General features: G+C 40.7%; 1 protein-coding gene across 2 annotated transcripts in view; it reads right to left on the reverse strand.

The window, feature by feature from the left end:
• SYNPO2 (synaptopodin 2) overlaps positions 1-20,068 on the reverse strand; it is a 93,970-nt gene that overhangs the window by 24,301 nt on the left and 49,601 nt on the right. Inside the window, exons 2-3 of one of the 2 annotated variants that reach the window (XM_009472361.2) lie at positions 7,448-7,599; positions 2,296-3,089 (exon numbers count right to left, since the gene is read on the reverse strand). In XM_009472361.2, coding sequence (XP_009470636.2) covers positions 2,296-3,089; positions 7,448-7,599 — 946 coding nt within the window. The remainder of the gene's footprint in view (positions 1-2,295; positions 3,090-7,447; positions 7,600-20,068) is intronic. The other variant, XM_087736986.1, reaches the window with a different exon arrangement.

Consider the following 20,068-nt stretch of genomic DNA (forward strand, 5'->3'; position numbering starts at 1 on the left):
CTCAATAGCTTCTCCGTTTAAAAAAGCTAGAATTTAAAGCTGTTCCTGCCTAAATCAATGGTCTCCTTCCAATTAATTTCAAAAGGAAAAAGCGTGCCTCTGATATATGAAAACAGAACAGTAAATTATTTAGTATCTTTTGCTAGTATAAATAAAGCAAACTCATTAAAGAAAGCCATGTGATATATTTTCTATTAATGATCCTTTTAGCCATGTCGGTAGATGGAGTCTGATACTTCTCCTATTAAAGACAATTGGAGTTTTGCCATTATGCCAGATGACAGCATGACTGGACCAATGGTTCTCACAAGAACCTATAAAAGAGAAAAGAGCATGGCACCCGAACCAGCAATTTGTAATATTTTATTTTGAGAGGGCCAAATCACAAAATCCTTGGCTCAGTCCTTTGACAATCCAAGTGCATACAATAGTCACTGAAGACGTTTTCCAAAAGTATGGGCTTTAGTGTTTGAGTGCCTCTGCAAACAGAAATGGTCGCCCTTCAGCATGTAAATTCTACGGTTTCAAATAAGCTACTTGCATCAGCAGTGAGTGTTTTTCTAGGAAAGGGATTCAGCAGGTACCCATACAGTTCTGTGGAAAGAAAAAAATTGAAACTTTTCATTTTGCTAGTGTATGTTTTCTTAATTTATCGGAATAGTTACTTAATCAATAGTTTCAAAAGATGGCAGAAGAAATGTTACCTGCTCAGGTAGATATAATCTGATTACTGTTTACAGAGAAAATTTCTGCTAAAGAGATCGAACACCTATAATAAATGTTCTTCTCTAGTTTAGACATAAATGCTGCATTATAACTTCTAATTTTGCAAAAAACATGCATAGTATTTGCTGCGCACAGATTATTCCCCTGTGCTTGGCAATTTGTTTGTTCTAATGTGTGGATAGGATTTTACAAATAATGATAATAATAAAAGTAAACATTTTTATAGATTAAATCAGTGGTTCCTAAGGATAATGACCTGCCACTAGATTAGAAGGAACTGAGATTGTCATAGTTGAGATGGGAAAAGGACAGAACCCATGTCCTACTTGAAGGCAGGGTTTATCATGTAACATGTCGGCTCATTCTTTGTACTATTGCCTTATTGGAGAGGCACGGCAAGTAATTCTCTGCTAAAGACAGGCACAGTCCCACTGTTGGTTCTGACTTGGCAGCCAAAATGTAAAGCATGTGCACTTTTCTTTTATGCTTCATTTAATATGCCAAAAATATGTGGATTGCATACAGACACTTAGGCATTAAGTAACTGTTTAATCCACTTGCCAATAAGATACAAATGGTTATCATGCTAAAAATATGCTTACAGAGGAATTAGCAGTGGGTTAGCAGACTAATTCCAACACTGCATGTGAAATAGCTCATTGCTACAGTATATCACTGCACACATTCAAGCACCTTTGACATACTGCTACTAAATCCCCAGACAGGATTCTTGACATTGTTGGGAAGAAGCAAGCAACCAATAGAAAGGTTCCAAATGAATAAAATAATGAATAAATAAATAGATAGATAGATAAATAAATAATATGTATCTATACTCGGTTAATTAATATTGGATCCAGTTGCAAGTTTACTTTCATGTAAACTTCTTGGACACATTTTGAAGCTGACCTCTGAGTATGGGAGTCAGAAGAAATAGCATGTTCACTTTACAGTCTAGAGAAGACTGAGAAAACTGGAAGGATCATGTAACAGTTATACACATGCTAGTGTCTGTCAAAATCTCTTCTGCAGGCAACATCGAGCTTTTCTAGTAGCCTTTTTTATTAACTTTTAAGAGCAGTGGCATGGCATTGATTTTAGATGATGCAAATGAGAACACAAAGTTTTTGCTATAAAAGGAGAAATCCACAGGATTCACTTAGACATGTGCAAGCAACTTGCTTTTTTTGTTAATATTTTACAGATTGCCTCTGAATATACATTAGAAGACCAGTGGAATTCAGCCCTTTTTGGAGATGTAAGTATTTTTAGTTGGACAAAGTCATGAGTTAATTTCAAAATTGAAGTCTACTAAGCAAAGTTATTCAGCACTGCTACGGCATGGGTATACTCTTGGCTCATCACCAGGAGCATTGTATTACCCTGAAAAAATATATAAAGCAAGAACAGAAACATTGTTTAAAAGAAAAAGACAGAGGGAAAGTTAGAAAACTGCAGAAAAAGACTCTAAACATTTTTTTTTGTAATGCAGTCTAAATTCTGTAATTATTTTTAAAGTTACAAAAGATACCCTCAGGCAGTGCAAATGATTAGATGGGACATACTTACTTGCGTGCCTCGCCCTGTGCTTGAGAGGTTTGTGATCCCTTTCCAAGTGCTGGTCGTCTTCTCCCTGCTCTGTGCCTTCTGATGAGATTGCAAAGGAGAGGAGGGAAGGAGGTGCTTCTGACTGCCCTCCTTCCACTTGAGATTCAACACACCCCCTTTCAGCTAGAGACCTGGGTGCTTCCTTCTCCCTGTCGGAACAGTCTAGGATCACCTCCACCCTGGGGAGAGATGGAGCTGCCCCTTGGATCCTCTTGACCTCTTTGCCACTAGAAAACTGGACTACTTTGCTTGACCACTGGACGTTGCCCTCTTTCATGCCCAGGGGAATTGCGATCACAGGGCTAGTCCCGTCTTGCTGTACACTGGGTCCTCTTCCTGAAGGGGTGCATTTTTCTGCCCCTAAGAGAGTCACAGAAGGAGCATTGGTGCCCTTGTGCGAGTCATTTGAGAGGGACAACTGCAGCTCCACCATAGTACCTGGCCTTCTTTCTTCTGTCTTCCCTCTGAAAGCAGCCTCATCTGTCACGAGCACTTTGGAGGTGCCTATCACTTTAGGAGTAATTCTGTGGCTTTGTGTGATCTCTTGTTTCATTTCAGAAAAGTGTATGTTGCTTTCTTCTGCTCCCTGGTGAGTCTCAGTGTATATCTCTGTGATGCATAAATCTCCATGGGGTACGTCTTTCGCTGTGTTAATTTGCAGTGTAGTACTCTCCCTATAGTCCTCATTTGTTATGTTATCGTGCTTTCCATTTTCTCTTTCAGCACTCAAGGTTTCATTTATTCCATTGGAGGATCTGCACATACATAAACAAGTAATTCAAGAAATTAAGCTGCTGTAAGCACAGCAATTGTAAGTACCGTTACAAAAGCAATTTCTGCATAGTATTTTTTCCCCTATATTAATTGTGGTACCTGCTAGCAGGTGCATTTAAGTTGGAGAATTTTCGCAGAATCTAGGGGTCTTAAACTGAAGCATCTTTGTCTCTTTCAAAATTCTTCAACAACACTTCGGTAAGAGGGAAATTACACTACTACAGTAGAACTATGATCCTACTACCATCCATCTGCAATATTGAATTATATCATTTCTAACATCAGTATGCTTTCAGAGACACATTTCTGTTATAGTGTTTCCAGACAAATGCTGCTGAGACTTCTGGGACAATACTTCTTCATATTTCACATGTGCATGAGAAAATTAACTTTGTACGACACCAGAAGAGTGGTTAATTTTTGGCTTTGTGGCTACTACTGCAACTGTTTAGGGCACCATCCTCACATCTAGTTCCTGTCCCAAATAGTTTACTCTCTAAGGAATAGATAAGTACTGGATGAGGATCAGAGGGAGGGGAATGTATACTTAAAACATATATTCAGAGAATTCCTGTGAGGTTCATCATCCTTGTATGTCATGGAGTAATTAAAACATTCTGAACTTATTCCAGTGATCCAGTGAAAAAGGGTAGTGAACCCATACAATGTTTCCTAGTTATTAAAAAATAAGTATTTCTAACTGGCAAATGTTACTTTGACTTCTTGAAGCCTACTGTATAGCTCAGTGTAACTCCCTTTTTTAAACTATTCATTCCCCCCTCCCAGTTAGGCTGCTTTACTGGTGTTAGGACTCCTACTTACTCTCTAGCTTCTTCTTTCAGTACTCTGGGCCATACTGACTACTATTAGTAGTCGAGAAGAACCTTTTCTGGACAGCAAGACTGCAGCATGTTATTAAGGCTTTCTGTTGACCAGAAGGTGGCAAAGCACTTTTTCAAATGAGGGAAGCAGTAGGTACCCTCAGTAAAGTATTAATATCAAGTATTATGGATATTTCTGAAATCAAAAGAGGGTCCCAGGTATTCTCAAACTTTGGACCCCTCTACAAAGAAAGGCTGGAAGAAGCAACAGAAGAAATAAATCTGTCAGTACACTGAAGAAACTTCAACGTCACTTGCTTTCCTAGCCATGCGGCATACTGTTTGTAGCAATCTGGGTCTGCCTCAAATAGCACAAAATGTGGAACATCCATTAAACCACATACGGAGCTACCTAAAGGTCAGACAGATTTTAATTTAGGGAGCTCCTTGTGAGTGCTGCTGGATTCCATCATATTATGCTATTTGGATGATCAATTGTACTGCTCATAAGTGCAGATAAATTACAGACATCTGTAAACATTTCCTTGTAAGATATGGGCCTGGGGCCTGGGCCAGCTAAATGTTAGCCTTTATTGGTAGCTGAGTGATTGTGTGTATGTGTGAGAGAGAGAGATTTCCACCTTAAAAGGCCCTTTCTACTTATGGATATACTTCTACTCTATATAGACATAAATGTGTATCCATGTGTCAAGAGGCAGAATACTGGGTCTGATCTCTTTTTTGTCATTTAAGATTCTGTTTTGTCAAATTATTATTTTTGTTTCAGGTCTTTCCAGCTCACCACAGGAACAACACCCCTGGTGTAATTCCAGGAAGGAAGCAGAACTCATGGAGTGAGCACGGCAGGGTTTGTCTCAAAGTCATGTTTTACTCCCTACATGGTGCATTTCATTTTGGTATGGACTTAGCGCACTCCCGACTTCCCCCTAGAAATTTTCTTTCTAGACTCAGCAGTAGCCCAAGAGTTGCTAACACTGATGTGAAAAGGGCAGGCTAGCCTTTCTGTTTCTGTCCCCGCTCTCGATGTTTCCCGGATACATCTGTTCAGCATTTGTCGGGAAGGTCAGTAAGATGCCCCCCCCCCACGGCATCTGGAGAGTGCCTGCCCTGCAGGGTCTCTTTCCTCTGATCCTGTAAACCAAAGATTTTGTGGGCACTGCTGGTCAGTAACTGACTGTGGTTTACAGGGGATTGGGAAAACTTTCTGTAGACATCAAAGGCCAAGTAGCATTTTAAAAAACTACTTTAAAAGCCTAGTTTTCCTCGCAGTAAGCTTAGTAAGAGCAGAATTAGGCCAACAATGAATGCCTATGAAAATCTCATCCTTCATGCAAATAGTTCAGGAACAGTCAGAAGCTTCCCAAGGAGAAATATTCTTCCCTGCCAGTGAAAGATGCTTCTATGTAAAGATCACCATTGGAACGCCACTTTAATTAGGCATTATTCTTTCCTCATGATTTCCAGTGTTTTCTTGAGATGGCTGCTAATAAGTGGCTACTCAGAAAAGGAAGCATTTGCTTCTCATTGCTCTCAGAGGATGCTAAGACACTTCCTGAAAAATCCTTCTGGTGATAGTGCTGAGAGGGCTACTACCCACAACAGAGGTGGCAGGGGAAGAGAAGTGTTGCAGTTTATTCTGCCATACCCTGGAAGATACTGACAGTAGAGGCTGGGAGTTGGGGGAGATGAGCTGATGAGAAGAAATTAAAAGATTCTCACAGTGAATTTCTTTAGAACATTTTAGTCACTTTCAGAGTGTTGAGCAACTGCAGTTTTCTTAAAATTTCTAACGGACACAGTTGCATTCCATGAAACACTGAGTTATGTGCTCTAAGCACTCTGTTTTGGTTCTGATTTTCAGGACATGTCTTGCTGTTCACCATACATTCGCGCAGGGGCAATGGAGTGAATGGAAGATGTGCTGTCACTTTCAGCTAGAGCGTACTGTGGCCTTCAGACCAACTGAAGTATCAGAAATATCAGGCAGGAGTCAAAGCATATGGAGCTATTTCTGTGGCTGCAAAGAAGACAGCTGGGCAGCCACAAATACCATTTTTACAAGTGCAGTTCCAGTAGTCATGTTATGAATTAAAAACATAAGAATGCAGATGTCACACGTGGATCATTCAAATGGTACACTGCTGAACCAGAAACAAGAGCTATGCACTATGGAGAAAGTAAGCTGTAATCCTCAGCTACTGCTGTCCCCTTGATCTCATCACGTTGATCCATTAGTCAGCCCAAGACAACACACACAGACAGGCCATGCGAAATATCTGTTATAAATAAAATGAGCACTCCTTGAGAGCATCTTGTTTTGAAGGCAGAATGTAACTTTGAACAACTGGACACTTTAGGAAAGTTCATTTGCACAGGCTGCAGAAACCACAGAGGAATTTCACATGCTGTTTAGACATCCCTGGTAACCAGAGACAAGTGCTTTTTTTGCACCAGAGTCCGTTCAGCCTTTCCAGTGACACTGCTCTGTTAGCTGTTGTGATGAACCCTGACCCCTTCTGTCCTCCTGGTCCTGCCTGTGGGAGAGCAGACACAGGGAACTGCAGCAGCTCAGGGGGGAGCCATAGTTCCTTACAAGGAGTGTGGAAGTCTCAGGTCTTTTCTTCCTCTTCTTACCCACACTGAAGGCAATTCAGAGTTCATCTTGTCTGAATTCACAAAGTCTGGGGAGAATGTGCTTACTGTAGGTGGTTCTGAGCTCAAGGCTGCATGCATTACACTGACAACAATTGCAGAACAGTCATTAGAATAGACTGATGTGCAGTGAGCAGTAATGGTGGCTTGCTTGCAAATTTACATGAAGGTTCTCTAAGAAGCTCAAAGCATTTTCAAAGAAAACTGAAATTCACTATCACTAATTTATAAATGAAGAAGCTGAGACCCAGAAAGCTGTAAGTGACTTGCCCCACCTCATCTAGTGAAGCGTTAACAGCTACAGAAATAGAATTCATGATTTCCAGACCCTCTCCCCCTCCTGACTACTAACACATTTTGCCACCCAGGAAGACCATTTGCCATGTCATCATCAAGGCATATCTGTGGAACACACTTCCTCCATCTATACAGTCTTTGCTTTTTGTAAGCCTCACTTCCCTATCTATGGGGAATAACAACACTTCAGTACTTCAAAGGGGTGGAAAGAATATTTGAACTTAAGACTCTGCAGTATGCAGATACGGTAGTGGACACCTTGTAAGTATTAAGAATACCTAATAAGAAATAAAATCATTACATTTGGAGACTGTACTCTTAATTCTGTGCCTGAACTGTACTGTTCGAATTATATACATTAATTCCTTTATATCAAATACTCTGTCTTCCCTCCTTTTTCCGTACAGACAAGCAGAGTTAGAAACATAAATAAGAGGACTATCAGAAGCTCACAGTATATGTCTGCAAAATGAGTTCATTCAAAACCAGCATTTTCCACATGGTTCACTGAACAGAATTGCACCAAAGCATTCTGAGCATTCCTGTACCTCTTGATAAGCATCTGCAGGACGTCAGTCAGGCTTTCCATTAGAACAATAACTTCAGCATAGGTTAAGTCTCCACAAGGCTTGCCATTGATAGACACCACCTCATCTCCCTCACACAGTCCAGCCTTAGCTGCTTTGCTCTTGCTGCGAACCTACAATGAGTCAAAAACAAATTCCAAATTGCACAATTAGTGTTCATTTGAAAACAGCAGCAACCATGTCCTCAACTTACTTTTGTCTGTACAAAAGGATCAGCGTTATTGACCATAAATTTCTAGTAGCACAAATTAATAACTTATCCCAGTTGAGGTTAATACTGTTCTGGCCAGTATTAACAAGTACAAAAACTACTGCTTTACTGAGCTTGTGAGCTAGATGTTCAAACAGGCTGAAATTTGTTTTTAAAAAAGGGAGACATAGAAGTTTAGGCCAACAGTCAATTGATCAGAGTTTAGCAAAAATGCAAAAAATCTTACTAGTTTCTCCCAAAATGAAAGACTACTAGAGCTGAAATCTATGCCAAGATTTTAAAACAAGAGTGTATAACTTCAGGCTCCTCTGGGCAGAATGTCAGTATCTACATGCTGTCAGAGCTGTAGATATACAGACTTCTGGTATACCGGACACTTTTCCTTAGATGCCCAGCTGTAGATTTAGGTGCCAGACTATAAACATCTGAACCACTGGAGATCCTAAATCCATGTTTAGTCATCTGAGTAAGTGCCCTGATTTATTAAAGTTAAGACACGCCTGTTATGGTTTAACTTTCCCCGTTAAGTACTCATTCAAGAATCTTATGCAGCTTGGGTTTTGGTGTTTCACTTCTTTTTCCGCTGGCACCATGTTATAACTTATTATAGTCTTTGTATAACAAAACTTAGACATCTTTAACACCGCTCAAGGTATGCCATACAGTTGACTGCTATTTTTAAAGTACATATTTGGCAAACAGTGTGTTATATTAACCAGGATGCTTGCAGGAGTCTATTTTAGAATGACACATACACATAAAAGGGCTGTCCTTGGGTTCTTTGCTCTCAGTCTTCTACCTGTTGGTGTGAGTACTTTGGCCTTGTACGATATTCAGCTGGTGGGCTGATACGTTATCCTTATTAATTCTCATAGCCTTTTCTTGAAAATTTTTAAAGAAGTAGTATAGTTCTACCACACTGACAGCAGCAAAGTCAGTCCCCACTGACTCTAGGAAAGTTATTTGTGATATGCACCAGATCTGAGGGTGCAACTGTCCCACAGACCCATGGAATTATCCCCCGTATACCATTAGGCCACTGGCCTGGTACCCAAGACGCATTTCTGGAGGCAATTTTGAAAAATTTCTTGGAATCGGGATGTTAGGTGGAATAAAGAGTGCGACTGCACGTTTTTCTGTGGTGGGGCCATATATCTTTGTTGTTTCAATTTATACATACCCGTATGTCATATTATGGCTTTTAGAGCAGTGAAGAAACAGAAGCCTGGTGCATACAGAAGCCAGTTTCTACCTTGCAGAGTTAACATTTACAAATATGGAGTGGTATGCTGCTCTGTTTATCTCGCCTTTGGCAAGAGCATAAACATCCTCGTACTTCGGGGAAAAAATGACAGTTTAAACAGTGTTTAGCGTGTTTTGCTTCGTATATGCGCTAAGATTTGGGTTGAGGTTTTGTTATAATTTTTTTTTAATAGGAGGGTATGCTATTAAAATTTTACAAGACATCTTAGGGCTGAATATTTAATATGGATGCTAGGAAGAATTTAGAATGAATCTTTTTCAACACAGCAATTATAGCAATGTGTGAACTCTGAAATGGCATGTGATACCTAGGTTGCGAGAAGAAAACCTGTTTCTGTTTCTTTATTAAGTGTCTGAGAATTTGGGGTCAGTTCTGTCATAGATTACCATTACAGCTGTCTCAGGGGAGAAACTGTTACCTGTTTCATAACTTAAGTGATTTCTGTCAAAAAGCAAAAGTACGAATGTACCATGTTAATAGATCTACATGAATTGCTAGACAGCTCAACCAATTTCATAATTTTTTAAACAGACTCCTTGGTAGTATTATGGTAGTAAGAAAACAGACAAGGGCATGGAATTTCCTTTTAAAGTTCTTGAAAGGGCCTCTCAGTCCGTTTTGCTGCCTCGTGAATTGTGAAAGATCACAACTGTGAGATATTTGGACCTTCATACAAAAACTCAGCCCCTTCTTTGACTGGTCACGCAGGAAAGAAATTACTCTAAGTCGCTATACCTCACTCTCCGGTAGCATTTCAGTTCATATGCACGTTAAAGCACATTTCCTGTCAGTATTATATTTCTAGGTTTATCTACATAAATCAAACCTTTAACATGACTTTGCCATTGCAGGATCACACTACACATACTGTACGTATTAATGGTTCTCCTGGGGTATGCCAGCCTTTTCTCCCAGCCTCCCCGAGAGACACCTGTGCCTCCCAAATTAGAACAATGTCTATATAGAACCATCTCAGTATTATCCTTTTTTTTGGTGTTTCTGTTGGGGGGAATAAAAGGAAGGAAAGAGCACTGACAAAAAAGGAGCAAAGGCAGGTTGTATAGTAAATTATAGCAGGTTGCTGCTAGGGTATAAATATACCATCATCATTTGTGTTATTTTAGCCTCAGGATATCACTCAGCAATATGTAAACTGCCTTGCCAGGCAAGCTGTAATTGTTTCTGGTTTTGTTTATTTGTCTTCACTGGAAACCCACAAAAATGAACAAATAATTTAGTCATGTAAACCAAAACTTTTCTGATTTCTGGGGGAAAAAAAAAAAAGAAGAAAAAAAAAGATCAACAACAAATCCCAAGAACTTTTGTGGAAAGCAGGATCTTCCTGGTAACATATGTGTCTAGTGGACAGTTTTCTCTCAGAGGAAGTTTTGGCAGAAGGCCTTTGATGAGCCCTCTGGGAAACAAAAACTGCCTTTGTTAGCAGAAATACAACTTGGTCACACAGGAAGCAGTAAGAAACCTTCATCCAGTTCTTGGAAACTTAAAGCAAGGCATATTTGGTTGTAAAGCAGAAGAGATTCTTCCAAAATTAGTGATTGCTCTTGCCTTATAGTGCAGCCTGGGCTTCCTCGGTTACTTGTTTCTCCTGTCTGCTTTGGGCTGGGCTTTTCTTTAGGAACAAAAAGCGTTTATTCCTGTAAAATTTGTGAATGGGATCTCACTACTAGAAAAATATGTTTGTAAAGATTTCTTAGTTTTTGAATGCTTGCAATACCAGTATAACACAGCGAAGCTGAGCCTGTACCGTTAGTGCTGAACCTGACAAGACACCAGCTGCTCCTGGGGCATGTTGAAGAGCTTTAGCCCACTTTCCCCGTGGTGCTGTCTATATTGCTTTTCTGCTCCCCCTTAGTCAGGACTCTTCCTTTTTATTATTTAGGTTAGATATCATGCACTCGTTAGAATGCTTCTGTTTTCTTCCAGTCACAAAATTTCCAGTGAAATGGCAATGGAAATATTTACTCTGAATTCCAAAAGTTTTAAGGAAATCATTGCACAAGGTGTATTGGCATTGCAGCAGTATTGACCTTAGTTAATGCTGTGCATGCTCTGCCCATAAGGAGTTTTAGATTTCTGAATTTTTAACAGTATTAAAGTGTTGTATATAAATAATTGTACATAAAGACTTCAGGGTATTCTGAGCCATTTGTCACAATATTCTCTAATTTCAGGTGTTTATATCGCTGTTGCTAGAGGGTGTGAAGAGCAGTGCTGGATTACTTGGACAATTCACCTGAAGTACGTAGTTTCTTTTTGTTCCCAGATTACTCCTGCATCCAGAATTTCTCACTATCAGGAGTGCTCCTTGCTGCTTAAAATGTCAAGTGCTGAACAATTCCTAATATCCACAGAGATGTTAATTTTAGGGGAAACTTCCTTTGTGAAGAACTTAGCCTGGATGCTTGCTGTTAGCTGAGCACCACGGAGGAGCCAGGACCCCACTATGAGCAGTGCAGCGCAAGCCCTCACACGCAGCAGCAGCAGCAGCACTGCTCCCTGGGACAGGGAAGTGTTGGTGGAGGGTTGGTGGTAGGGTGGAGGGTTCCTCCCTCAGCCTCTCACCTGGCACCTACTCAGGAGCAGCTGCTGCAACGAGGGGGCCGTCCAGAGGCTCTTCAGGAGGAGGGTCTATAAAGAGTTGGGCTGGAAGCTGTGAGTGAGGTCTGGGTGTTGTGGTGTGCTGGTGAGGGATCACATCCCAAAGGCACAGGTATGTTGGGGTGAAAAGTATGGGATAGTAACTTACTGTGGGTTGGTGGCAGCTGTGGGATGTTTCTGGGGCTGGAATAGTTATGGATGTCTACAGCATATGGCAATTTCAGTCAGTTTCTTAACTAGTGAAAGATGAATAAACTGAGGGATACACAGTGGCTGTGCTTATGCTAGTGTGGGGCAAAGGAGGGGTTTTGTAGAGAAAGCTAATGCTGGGTGCCCGGTCTTTGTGCTGTGTATGCTGTAGTCTTTTTACTTTAAGCTAGCTCTAGTCCTGTTCTGTCACCTGGAGACTCCTTGCCAGGTAGCAGGTATTAGATTTATAGATTATAGGTTTAGTTTATAGAACCCAAAACTGTTCTGTGCTATGAAACAAGGTATGGTAAATCAGGATAACAGGGAAACTTGCTTCAAAAAATGTAATCCTGATGAAGCTGAAAAGTTAAAGTAGATGCACCTGTTACTTGTTGTGGCTGCAAGTGGATGCACAGACAGCAACTGGGGCTCAGCTTACCAGCTGATGATCTTGGTTGTGTGTCTGAGCCCTATAATAAGCAGATCAGAGAGCTGAGGCATGTTGAACCTGATAACAAGGTCAATGAGTTGTAGTTTAAAGTGAAGCAAATGGACTTGAAACTCTGCAGTCCTGGTTCTCCAATTGTGCAACTAAGAAATTATTAGGATGTTTCATAGTCTTGCTTTTACCAGTGACTTTTGGGAAGGATGATGTATATCTTATTCTGGTGTGCTGCTAGGAGTACACACCTGTGTCTGGGATGTGCATCTAAGTAATGTGCTTCAGATGTAGTCTGGCTGAGCAATCAGGCCCAATGATTGTTCAGCCTGACCAAGCGACCAACCTAAGAAAATGAGGAATCTGAGCATAAGCACAATCCATTTAGCCTAAACTTTTATCTGTTAAAGCAAGACTTCTGTGGCTTTAAAATATACGTATATTTGCAAAGCAATATTCTCAATTCAAAGCAAGCTTTCCAAACCATGAGTTATTCTCAGAACTATTTACTGATCCTTTCTTAGTTTGCCAGCAGCTTTTAGACAACAGAACAGAAAATATTGCCACTGAATGTAGTGGAAATACACTTCCCTGCTATTTAAGGTCCCTTGCTCATACAGACAGAATAGTTCCTTTCATTGAGAGGTCACCTCTGGAAGAGACTGTTCGGTTGAGTATCCTATCTGATTCCTGAAGCCTCTTCTGAACTGTTGTATGGCCTTCAAGGCTTGAAGCTGGTTTTAGTGAACCTTATTTACATGTGTAAGTTCTCAGTGTTAGTCTTGAGTCTTTGATGGCTGGCCTTGTGTATTGTTATGATGAAATTTTTTTATTCTATAAGCAGGTTCTATCTACCTGCCATTTTACATGACTTTCTGCATGTAACATTAAGATATCTCTCTTCAGGGATTGTCTGGCAGGTAACTGAGTAACCATTAGTAGTTTTTTAGTATAAGGAGGTTTCTAAAGGCTTTTTTTTCTTTCCCCAGGTTATGGTATGTGATCCTTACACTGGTTTGAGGCGGGAACATGCAACTATGTGGTAAGTACAGTTAAAACTTCTCACTTGGTGTCAGTACATTGTTTCACACTTGTAAGCACAAGTATCAGTTTTGTCTGTTTGTGTTGAGAACTGCTTCTGGACACAGAAGTACCTTGTGAATGAAGTGACTGTTACAACGGGGTTTTTAGTTTTCCAGAAATACCGATTCCTTTACTGCTGGAAAAAATACAGGTCTGAGGATAGAACAGGATGTCAGGTTTCTTAGATACAACTAAGACAGCTGGGAAAATCTAAGGTCAAAGTATTTTGTTTTCTTGGTCCACGTGTCAGGGTAATAAAACAGGGCAAGCTGCAGTTAGTTATCAGACCTTGTGCCCATACATGAGGAAAACTGAATGACCTTTGTGTTCTTAGTTTCCTCTTTGAATAGGTATAGAAAGAGAAATTAGTTGTCAGTAGACGGAAAGATAGAGATGAGCAAACAGGAAGGAGTCATCAGATCTTCAGAAAGGGAATTTGAGCCACTCACAGATTTAACTGAGTAGTGGTAGCATAGTGTAGGAGTTTCTTGAGAGGTTTTCAGAACCATATAATTAGGAAATGTTCTTGCCTGGAGCTCCAGTCTGGGCCTTGTGTCCATGTAAATTCACTGGAAATACTAAGTTCTGGTCTAAACTGAAGGCCCAGCACTTTTGGCAGGCCAGAGCTCAAGCTTTGGGACTAAGTTTTAAGCAAGCTGGTTTATATACTATTGAGATAAGAGTGTCATAGACTGGAGTTTGAGTGGGATGACTTACCTGTGTAGGAGTATTCTGTATACAAACTCTTAAAATCCATGATGACTGTGTACCTTTTATTCTTATGAAGGACCTTTTTAGAGCTGGTATACCAAATTGTAGTCTGTTTTCATTAGCCATGCCTCCAAGTATGAATCTGCTGCACGATGTGGCTCAAGCTATTTGCATCTGTGCTGCCTGGAGATGAGTCTGCATCAGGCTGATACCAGTTCCCATCCCCTCCACACTGAATTTCTCCACCAGACAAACTAGTTTCCTTCACACTCAGTGACAGTAAAAGCCACAATGTAAAACCTTCAGATAGGGCATATTCAATCAGGAGTGTGAGATCCAAGCCCTCCTTAGCTCCTCTGAATGTACGGGCATGCAATAAAGAGCCTTGCCCCTAGAGCATGTTAGATGCTAAAGCTGGAGTGCTGTGATTTTAGCTAGTGTAAATATAGATAGTACAAGTACAGTAAAACATAGTTTTCTATATTTTACCTTTGAAGTCACTGTGTCCCATTCTTTGGGGAGTGTATGTAGAATTTGAACAGTAAGACTAGTGAGGCTGTGCAAAAGTCTGTTAATGAATTGGGTTGAACAAAGATGCTTCTAAGCTATCTCCTGAATGCTTTTCCTGAGAGGAAGCATTGAATAATGAAGTGTCTTCGGCTTGCAAAGTAAGCACAGAAATATTTCCTGTCACCAAATTCTTCCCAGTAGCAGGATAATGATATTGGGAATTTGGCAGTTCAGCACACTCTTTTCTGCTTGTGGTCTTGAGGGAAGGCTCCTAGACACATCCACTGTTGTAGAAATGGCTTTCAAGTCTGTCTGTAAAGCTAATTGTATTTCTAAATGGACTTTAGAATGAGAAAACACAATGTTAGAGAGATCAAAGGAGAAATGAGTTAATATGTTCAGACGTATTTTTGTTCCTTAATGTTCTTTAGTGTCTGATGCAATTCTTGAACAGTTGGATTAAATCTAAAAAGTCTTTCCAGAAGGTGAGGTAGGATGTTACTCTTTCAGTTCATGGGAGTTGCTTATCACCAATATCATAATTAGAAAAGATGAACAGTGGTATAATACTATGGTAGTTTATGGCAAAATATGTGATATAGGATGTTAAGCTACATAAAGCGAAGGTACTCTAACTTTAAAATCCATTGATCTAGTTGCCTGGAAGACTCTGGTTTTACATGCCAACTCACAGTTAAAGCAAAACTCTAATCATGGTTTACACATGTAGAAGTTTGTGGGATATTATTGCAGAGGGGTGATAGTATCATCTAGTTATTGGTTTACTTATTGTTTAGCTGTATCCAGTCAGTTCTCCTGTTGCACTGTGCATGTAAAATCACACTTCTTGAGTGCACTGGTTCAGTCTGGTAACTGTCGTCTCCTTCCCATAATGCTCTTTTTGAAGTATATTCAACAAATGCAGTTTGGTACAACTCCTTAAACATACTGTTGTGGGAGGGTTAAAGGACATGTTTGACCATTTATATACTGATGGAGCACTTGTGCCATTTGGAACCAGAGAGCAGACTGATCTCAGTGAAAAGAAAAGCCTGCTCAAATTCCCAAAAGCTTTGCCTAATGTACAAGTGTATCATCTTGCTAGTGGTTGCCTTTCTCTGGCAGAAATCCAAAGCTAGCAGCTGAAGAAGGGATGAGATAATGACCTCCGAAATATTGATCTGGTATGCTGGCAACACAGCAAATTTCCCAATAGTGAGCTTGGGTACAGCAGTTAGTCTGTTACTCATTTTGTGCAACATGTCTAGCGTATAGCCTGGCTATGGATTATCCTTTTTGGGGTGTACTACTGCATACTTGTAGTTGATGTGTCAAAACTAAAATGTTGTGCTGATTTTCTTTTTTACTAGTGCTGCTGGTGAACATGTGACAGGGTGAGGAATGATGCCATTGCCTCTCAGTAGTGTGGCTGTGCATTCTCTGCTCTATTTCCATTCCCCTTTTCTTCTTGACCTCCTTGAATAGTCACTGGCTTTATGCTTCCTGGCTTATTTTAAATCCTAACCAACTTTGATCTCTCCATTAACATTGTAGCTACATTTTCATTTCTTCTTTCCTACCACCCCCTGTGCAGAAAGAGAATTGAATTGTCAATGCGTCTTTGGGATTGAGAAAATAATGCATCTTTACTGAGTGCTTTTCGTACATAGGTAGCATCAAAAGTCTTTTAACTACAGTATAGCTTATGGCCTGGACAAAAGAATTTCTGTGATGATAAGGTTAAGGGAGACTAAATAGAGAATAAAAATGCCTGTGTTATCTGCTACTGAACAGTTTGAGGCAACACTGGAAGTACTACAATAGACAGTCCTTGTGGTAATGATATCCACTGCCTAATTTTGGGCTGAACTCTTGTCACTGATACAGCAGTGGAACTGCTATATACTTGCACTATTAGTATGGTCTTAAGACCATGCACTAGGTGTGTTCAGTAGAAAAACTGGCACATTTCTTATACCCAAATTGCAAGCAAAAGACAGGTAAATGAAAGGTAAAAAGTGAAAACTGCCATCTGAAAGTACTTAACTTTTGCGGGTGCTAAGATAATAACAGGGTATATGCACATTGTTAGAAAGAAAACAGCATTTCTAGCCTAGACTTGTGGCTGCTGGTAGAAACCAGCAAAAGTATGTGAGAAGTAACTGAAAACTTAAGGACTTTCAGACCTGCAATTCCATTCCTTAAAAAAGACTGGATTCTTCTTCTGTTCTTCCCCATAAATGAGAGGGAAGGGGGGAAAAGTGGCCATATGGTTCCTCTTTAACTGCAAGATACATGATATGAGGTATATTCTAGTCCATTCTGCTGAGTTTGTATCACATCATGCAGTGCTGTAAAACAAAGATGTATGGGCTAGCTGCAGAACTAGAAAGTGGGATAACTGTATGAGGAAGGTACCAAACAGGTATGCCTGAACCATGCCAGCAACTGCCATCCTCTAGGAACAGGAGTTGCAGGTCCTTGGAGGCAAATGGGGGGAGAAAGAGAGGAGGCAGAAACAGAGGGTGGGGTGCTGGAGTCAGGAGACTGTCTTCTGCTCTAAAATATATTCATGTGGCTTTAACTGTAAACTAGAACAAACTGAATACATACTGTTAAGTGGTTTATGAATGAGCTGTTTTAAATTTCTCAGACAAAATCTGTGGTGCCATGGCAAGTCCTTTAGAAAAAGCATGTTACATCTATGTGATTACAAGTTTTCCTGAAGAGTTAATCTTGTTGAGACAGAACTTAATGATTATGGAAGATTGCATATTTAATTGCATATTCCTGATTCTTTGAGTTGCCATACTGACTCTTCCATTAATATAGTCAGAGCTGATACCAGAACATATAATTACTTGTGTTTATCTTTTTAAAACACTGACACAACACCTGAGTTTTCTAGGCCTCTGACACAGAGCGCCATGTGCTGACTTAATGAAAATCAACATTGGCTATTGAGAGGCCTGTTGAGACTGCTTTCCAAACTTCCTGATGTAACTTAAAGAGCAAAAGCTCTTACTGCTTTTGCAGCTTTGTCATGTGTGAAATGTGCTCATGTGGACAGCGTGTTCAGTTACAGGTGGCAGTGTGGAACTGAGGTTCCAGGTTCAGACCAGGATTGGAGGAACAGCCCAGACTTGGGTGTTTTTGCTGTGATGAGTGAGGACGTCAGCTGGCAAATAAGCACCATTCTTGGAGTGGGTTATGCTGGCAGAGCCCTAGAGCCTAATGTGGGGTTAGTAAACATGCTTACTGTTGCTGCATTTCAATAGTGAGAACTACGATACCAGGAGGACGAGTGTGTGGATCCAGGCTGTGCTGTTTTGGCTAATAGTTTGTAATTTTAGGCTGTGAAATCAGTTAGGATAAAATTTGTTCTGGCTTACTTATCCATGCTGGAGGTTGGATGGGCCATCCCTCAGTCTTGACTGGAGTTGGGGTTATAGGCTCCAGAGCCAAGGCTCTAATTGGTACTAGCACAGATGCTGCAGGCAATGCTGAGAGGCCAACTTACCATCTCTGGTTAAGGCAGAATTGTTGCCAAGTTAAGGACTTGTTTGGTTTGAATTCTTCTAACTTGATGGCAGTTTGAGGGTTTCAGTGCTACTCATTGCTTCTAACTCACCCCTATAATTCTGGGCAGAGGAACGGGAGAGCAGAGCAGTGTTCACACTGAGCAAGCTTGCATTCAGCCATTGTTAAATGGGTCCCAAGTTTAATAGGTGGTTCCTTGCTTTGCCTGGATTGCTCTGTGCTTTTGTGAAGTTTGGAGCTGTCAAGAGGTTTGTCTCGGGAGAACTGAGATAGGCTTGTGAGTTTAAGCTGCAGGTAGTTTTCCTGTACCTCAGATCTGTAAAATAAGCTAAATAATCTAGGATTAACTAACTTGTGAGAAGTTGTTTATGAATGAGGTTTAAGGCGGATTTGCAAGTTCCAGCTATGACTGATTACAGAGCATGCAGAGCCTTTAGGCTGAGTCTGATAATTCACAGTTTTCTGGTAGGACAACTTTTGGCTGCCCTTTGGCACAGACCTGAGCAATAGTAGAGGGTGCATCATCCCAGGAACATCACTGGGAGCTTCAGACCACTTTTGGCATCTTCTTTGCTGTGGGTCAAAGGTAGCAAGGAAGAGAAAAGTCTCTTTGAATAAGAGAATAAACTCTATTGCCAGCTGGAAAGTTAACCAGCACTGTGATAAGAATGGTGCTGAGATGTGAAAATCTTTCTGTCTTGGTGGGAGAATCATTTTGGAGGGAAAGAGTTTGCTGGAGATCTTTGTACTTTTTGTACTTTCCTCAGTTTAGTCCAAAGCATGTTTGTGTAATTTGATGGTTTGGCCTGTGACCTGCCTTTCAGACTAAGCAATGTTGGCGGGGGGTGGGGGGGGTGGGGGGGTGGAGAGGGGAATATGAGGGGTGTGGGGGCTTTTTGGGGTGAGGATGACAACTGGCTTCTTAATCAGTGACATACAGGCCATAAATCCATCCTACTAGCAGGCAAATGAGCCACTCAGCTACTAGTGTGCACTTTGTCAAACCCACTCCTTCCTAGCTTCATATCCTGTATCAATTACCCTGTCCTGTGCGGCTCCCTGTCTCATTTTCACTCCATTGGTCATATGCCCAAATTCTCTTGAAGTGGGGGGACGGGGAACAGACAGAGCAAAAGGAGGGAGGGAATGTTCTCATTACAACTCTAGATATGAGATGACACATTTAATCCTTAGAGCAAAACTACTCCAGTGACAGTTAAAATGAAACTGCTATTCAGTCTCCTCAGTCCATTCCCTGAAATGGTATTGTTTATGACAATCCCTTAACATTATGTCATGAGTTTGCAAATATACAAGCATGGCATATGATCATCCTCCCAAAAGGAACAGCGAAGGCAGCAAGAAGAAACAAATGCCGTCTTGCAGGTTTCTGTTTCAGTGAGGGCTGTAGCTATCGCTGTCAATGATGTCAAGGTTATACCGAAATGTGTGCCCAATGTATTTCTTGCTACTTGCCTCACTGCCGAGGCAGCAATTCAGTCAACACCAGAAGGATCATGAAGAGGTAACTGGAAGCTTTGCCTCACTTCCAATGGAGAAAGCAGTGGCACTGTGTTTATTATGAGAGCTTTCTGTGTGTACAATGCTCACACAATTGGGCCAGATCTCATGTTACAGGGTGGGGGGGGGTTGGGGCTGCATTAGCACAAATGAATCGGATTGTTCAAAGAAACCAAATAACACAAGCATCTGGTAAATGGAGCATCTAGATAATATACATTAAACAGTTATTGTACTATGCACAAATAGTGGCCAATGCCTAATCTTCAAAGGAAAGCACAAAGCTCCCAGTCATTTGAGAAGTATAAATCAAACAGTGGCCCAAACTCACTGAGAGCTTAATACAGGGACTGAGTTCCAGCTTCCATTACTTGCAGTCATCTTTAGCTGGACTGTTCAACTAAATAAAACTTACAGTTAGACCAAAGAAAATGGTCTTCTGTGAAAGATGGTAGCTTTACCAGGATTTCACATTAAACTCTACCATGTTGTTCT

The sequence above is a fragment of the Nipponia nippon genome, unplaced genomic scaffold (assembly GCF_047370975.1).
Source record: "Nipponia nippon isolate SJK-2023a ecotype South Korea unplaced genomic scaffold, ASM4737097v1 scaffold_6, whole genome shotgun sequence".
Classification (NCBI taxonomy): Eukaryota; Metazoa; Chordata; class Aves; order Pelecaniformes; family Threskiornithidae; genus Nipponia; species Nipponia nippon.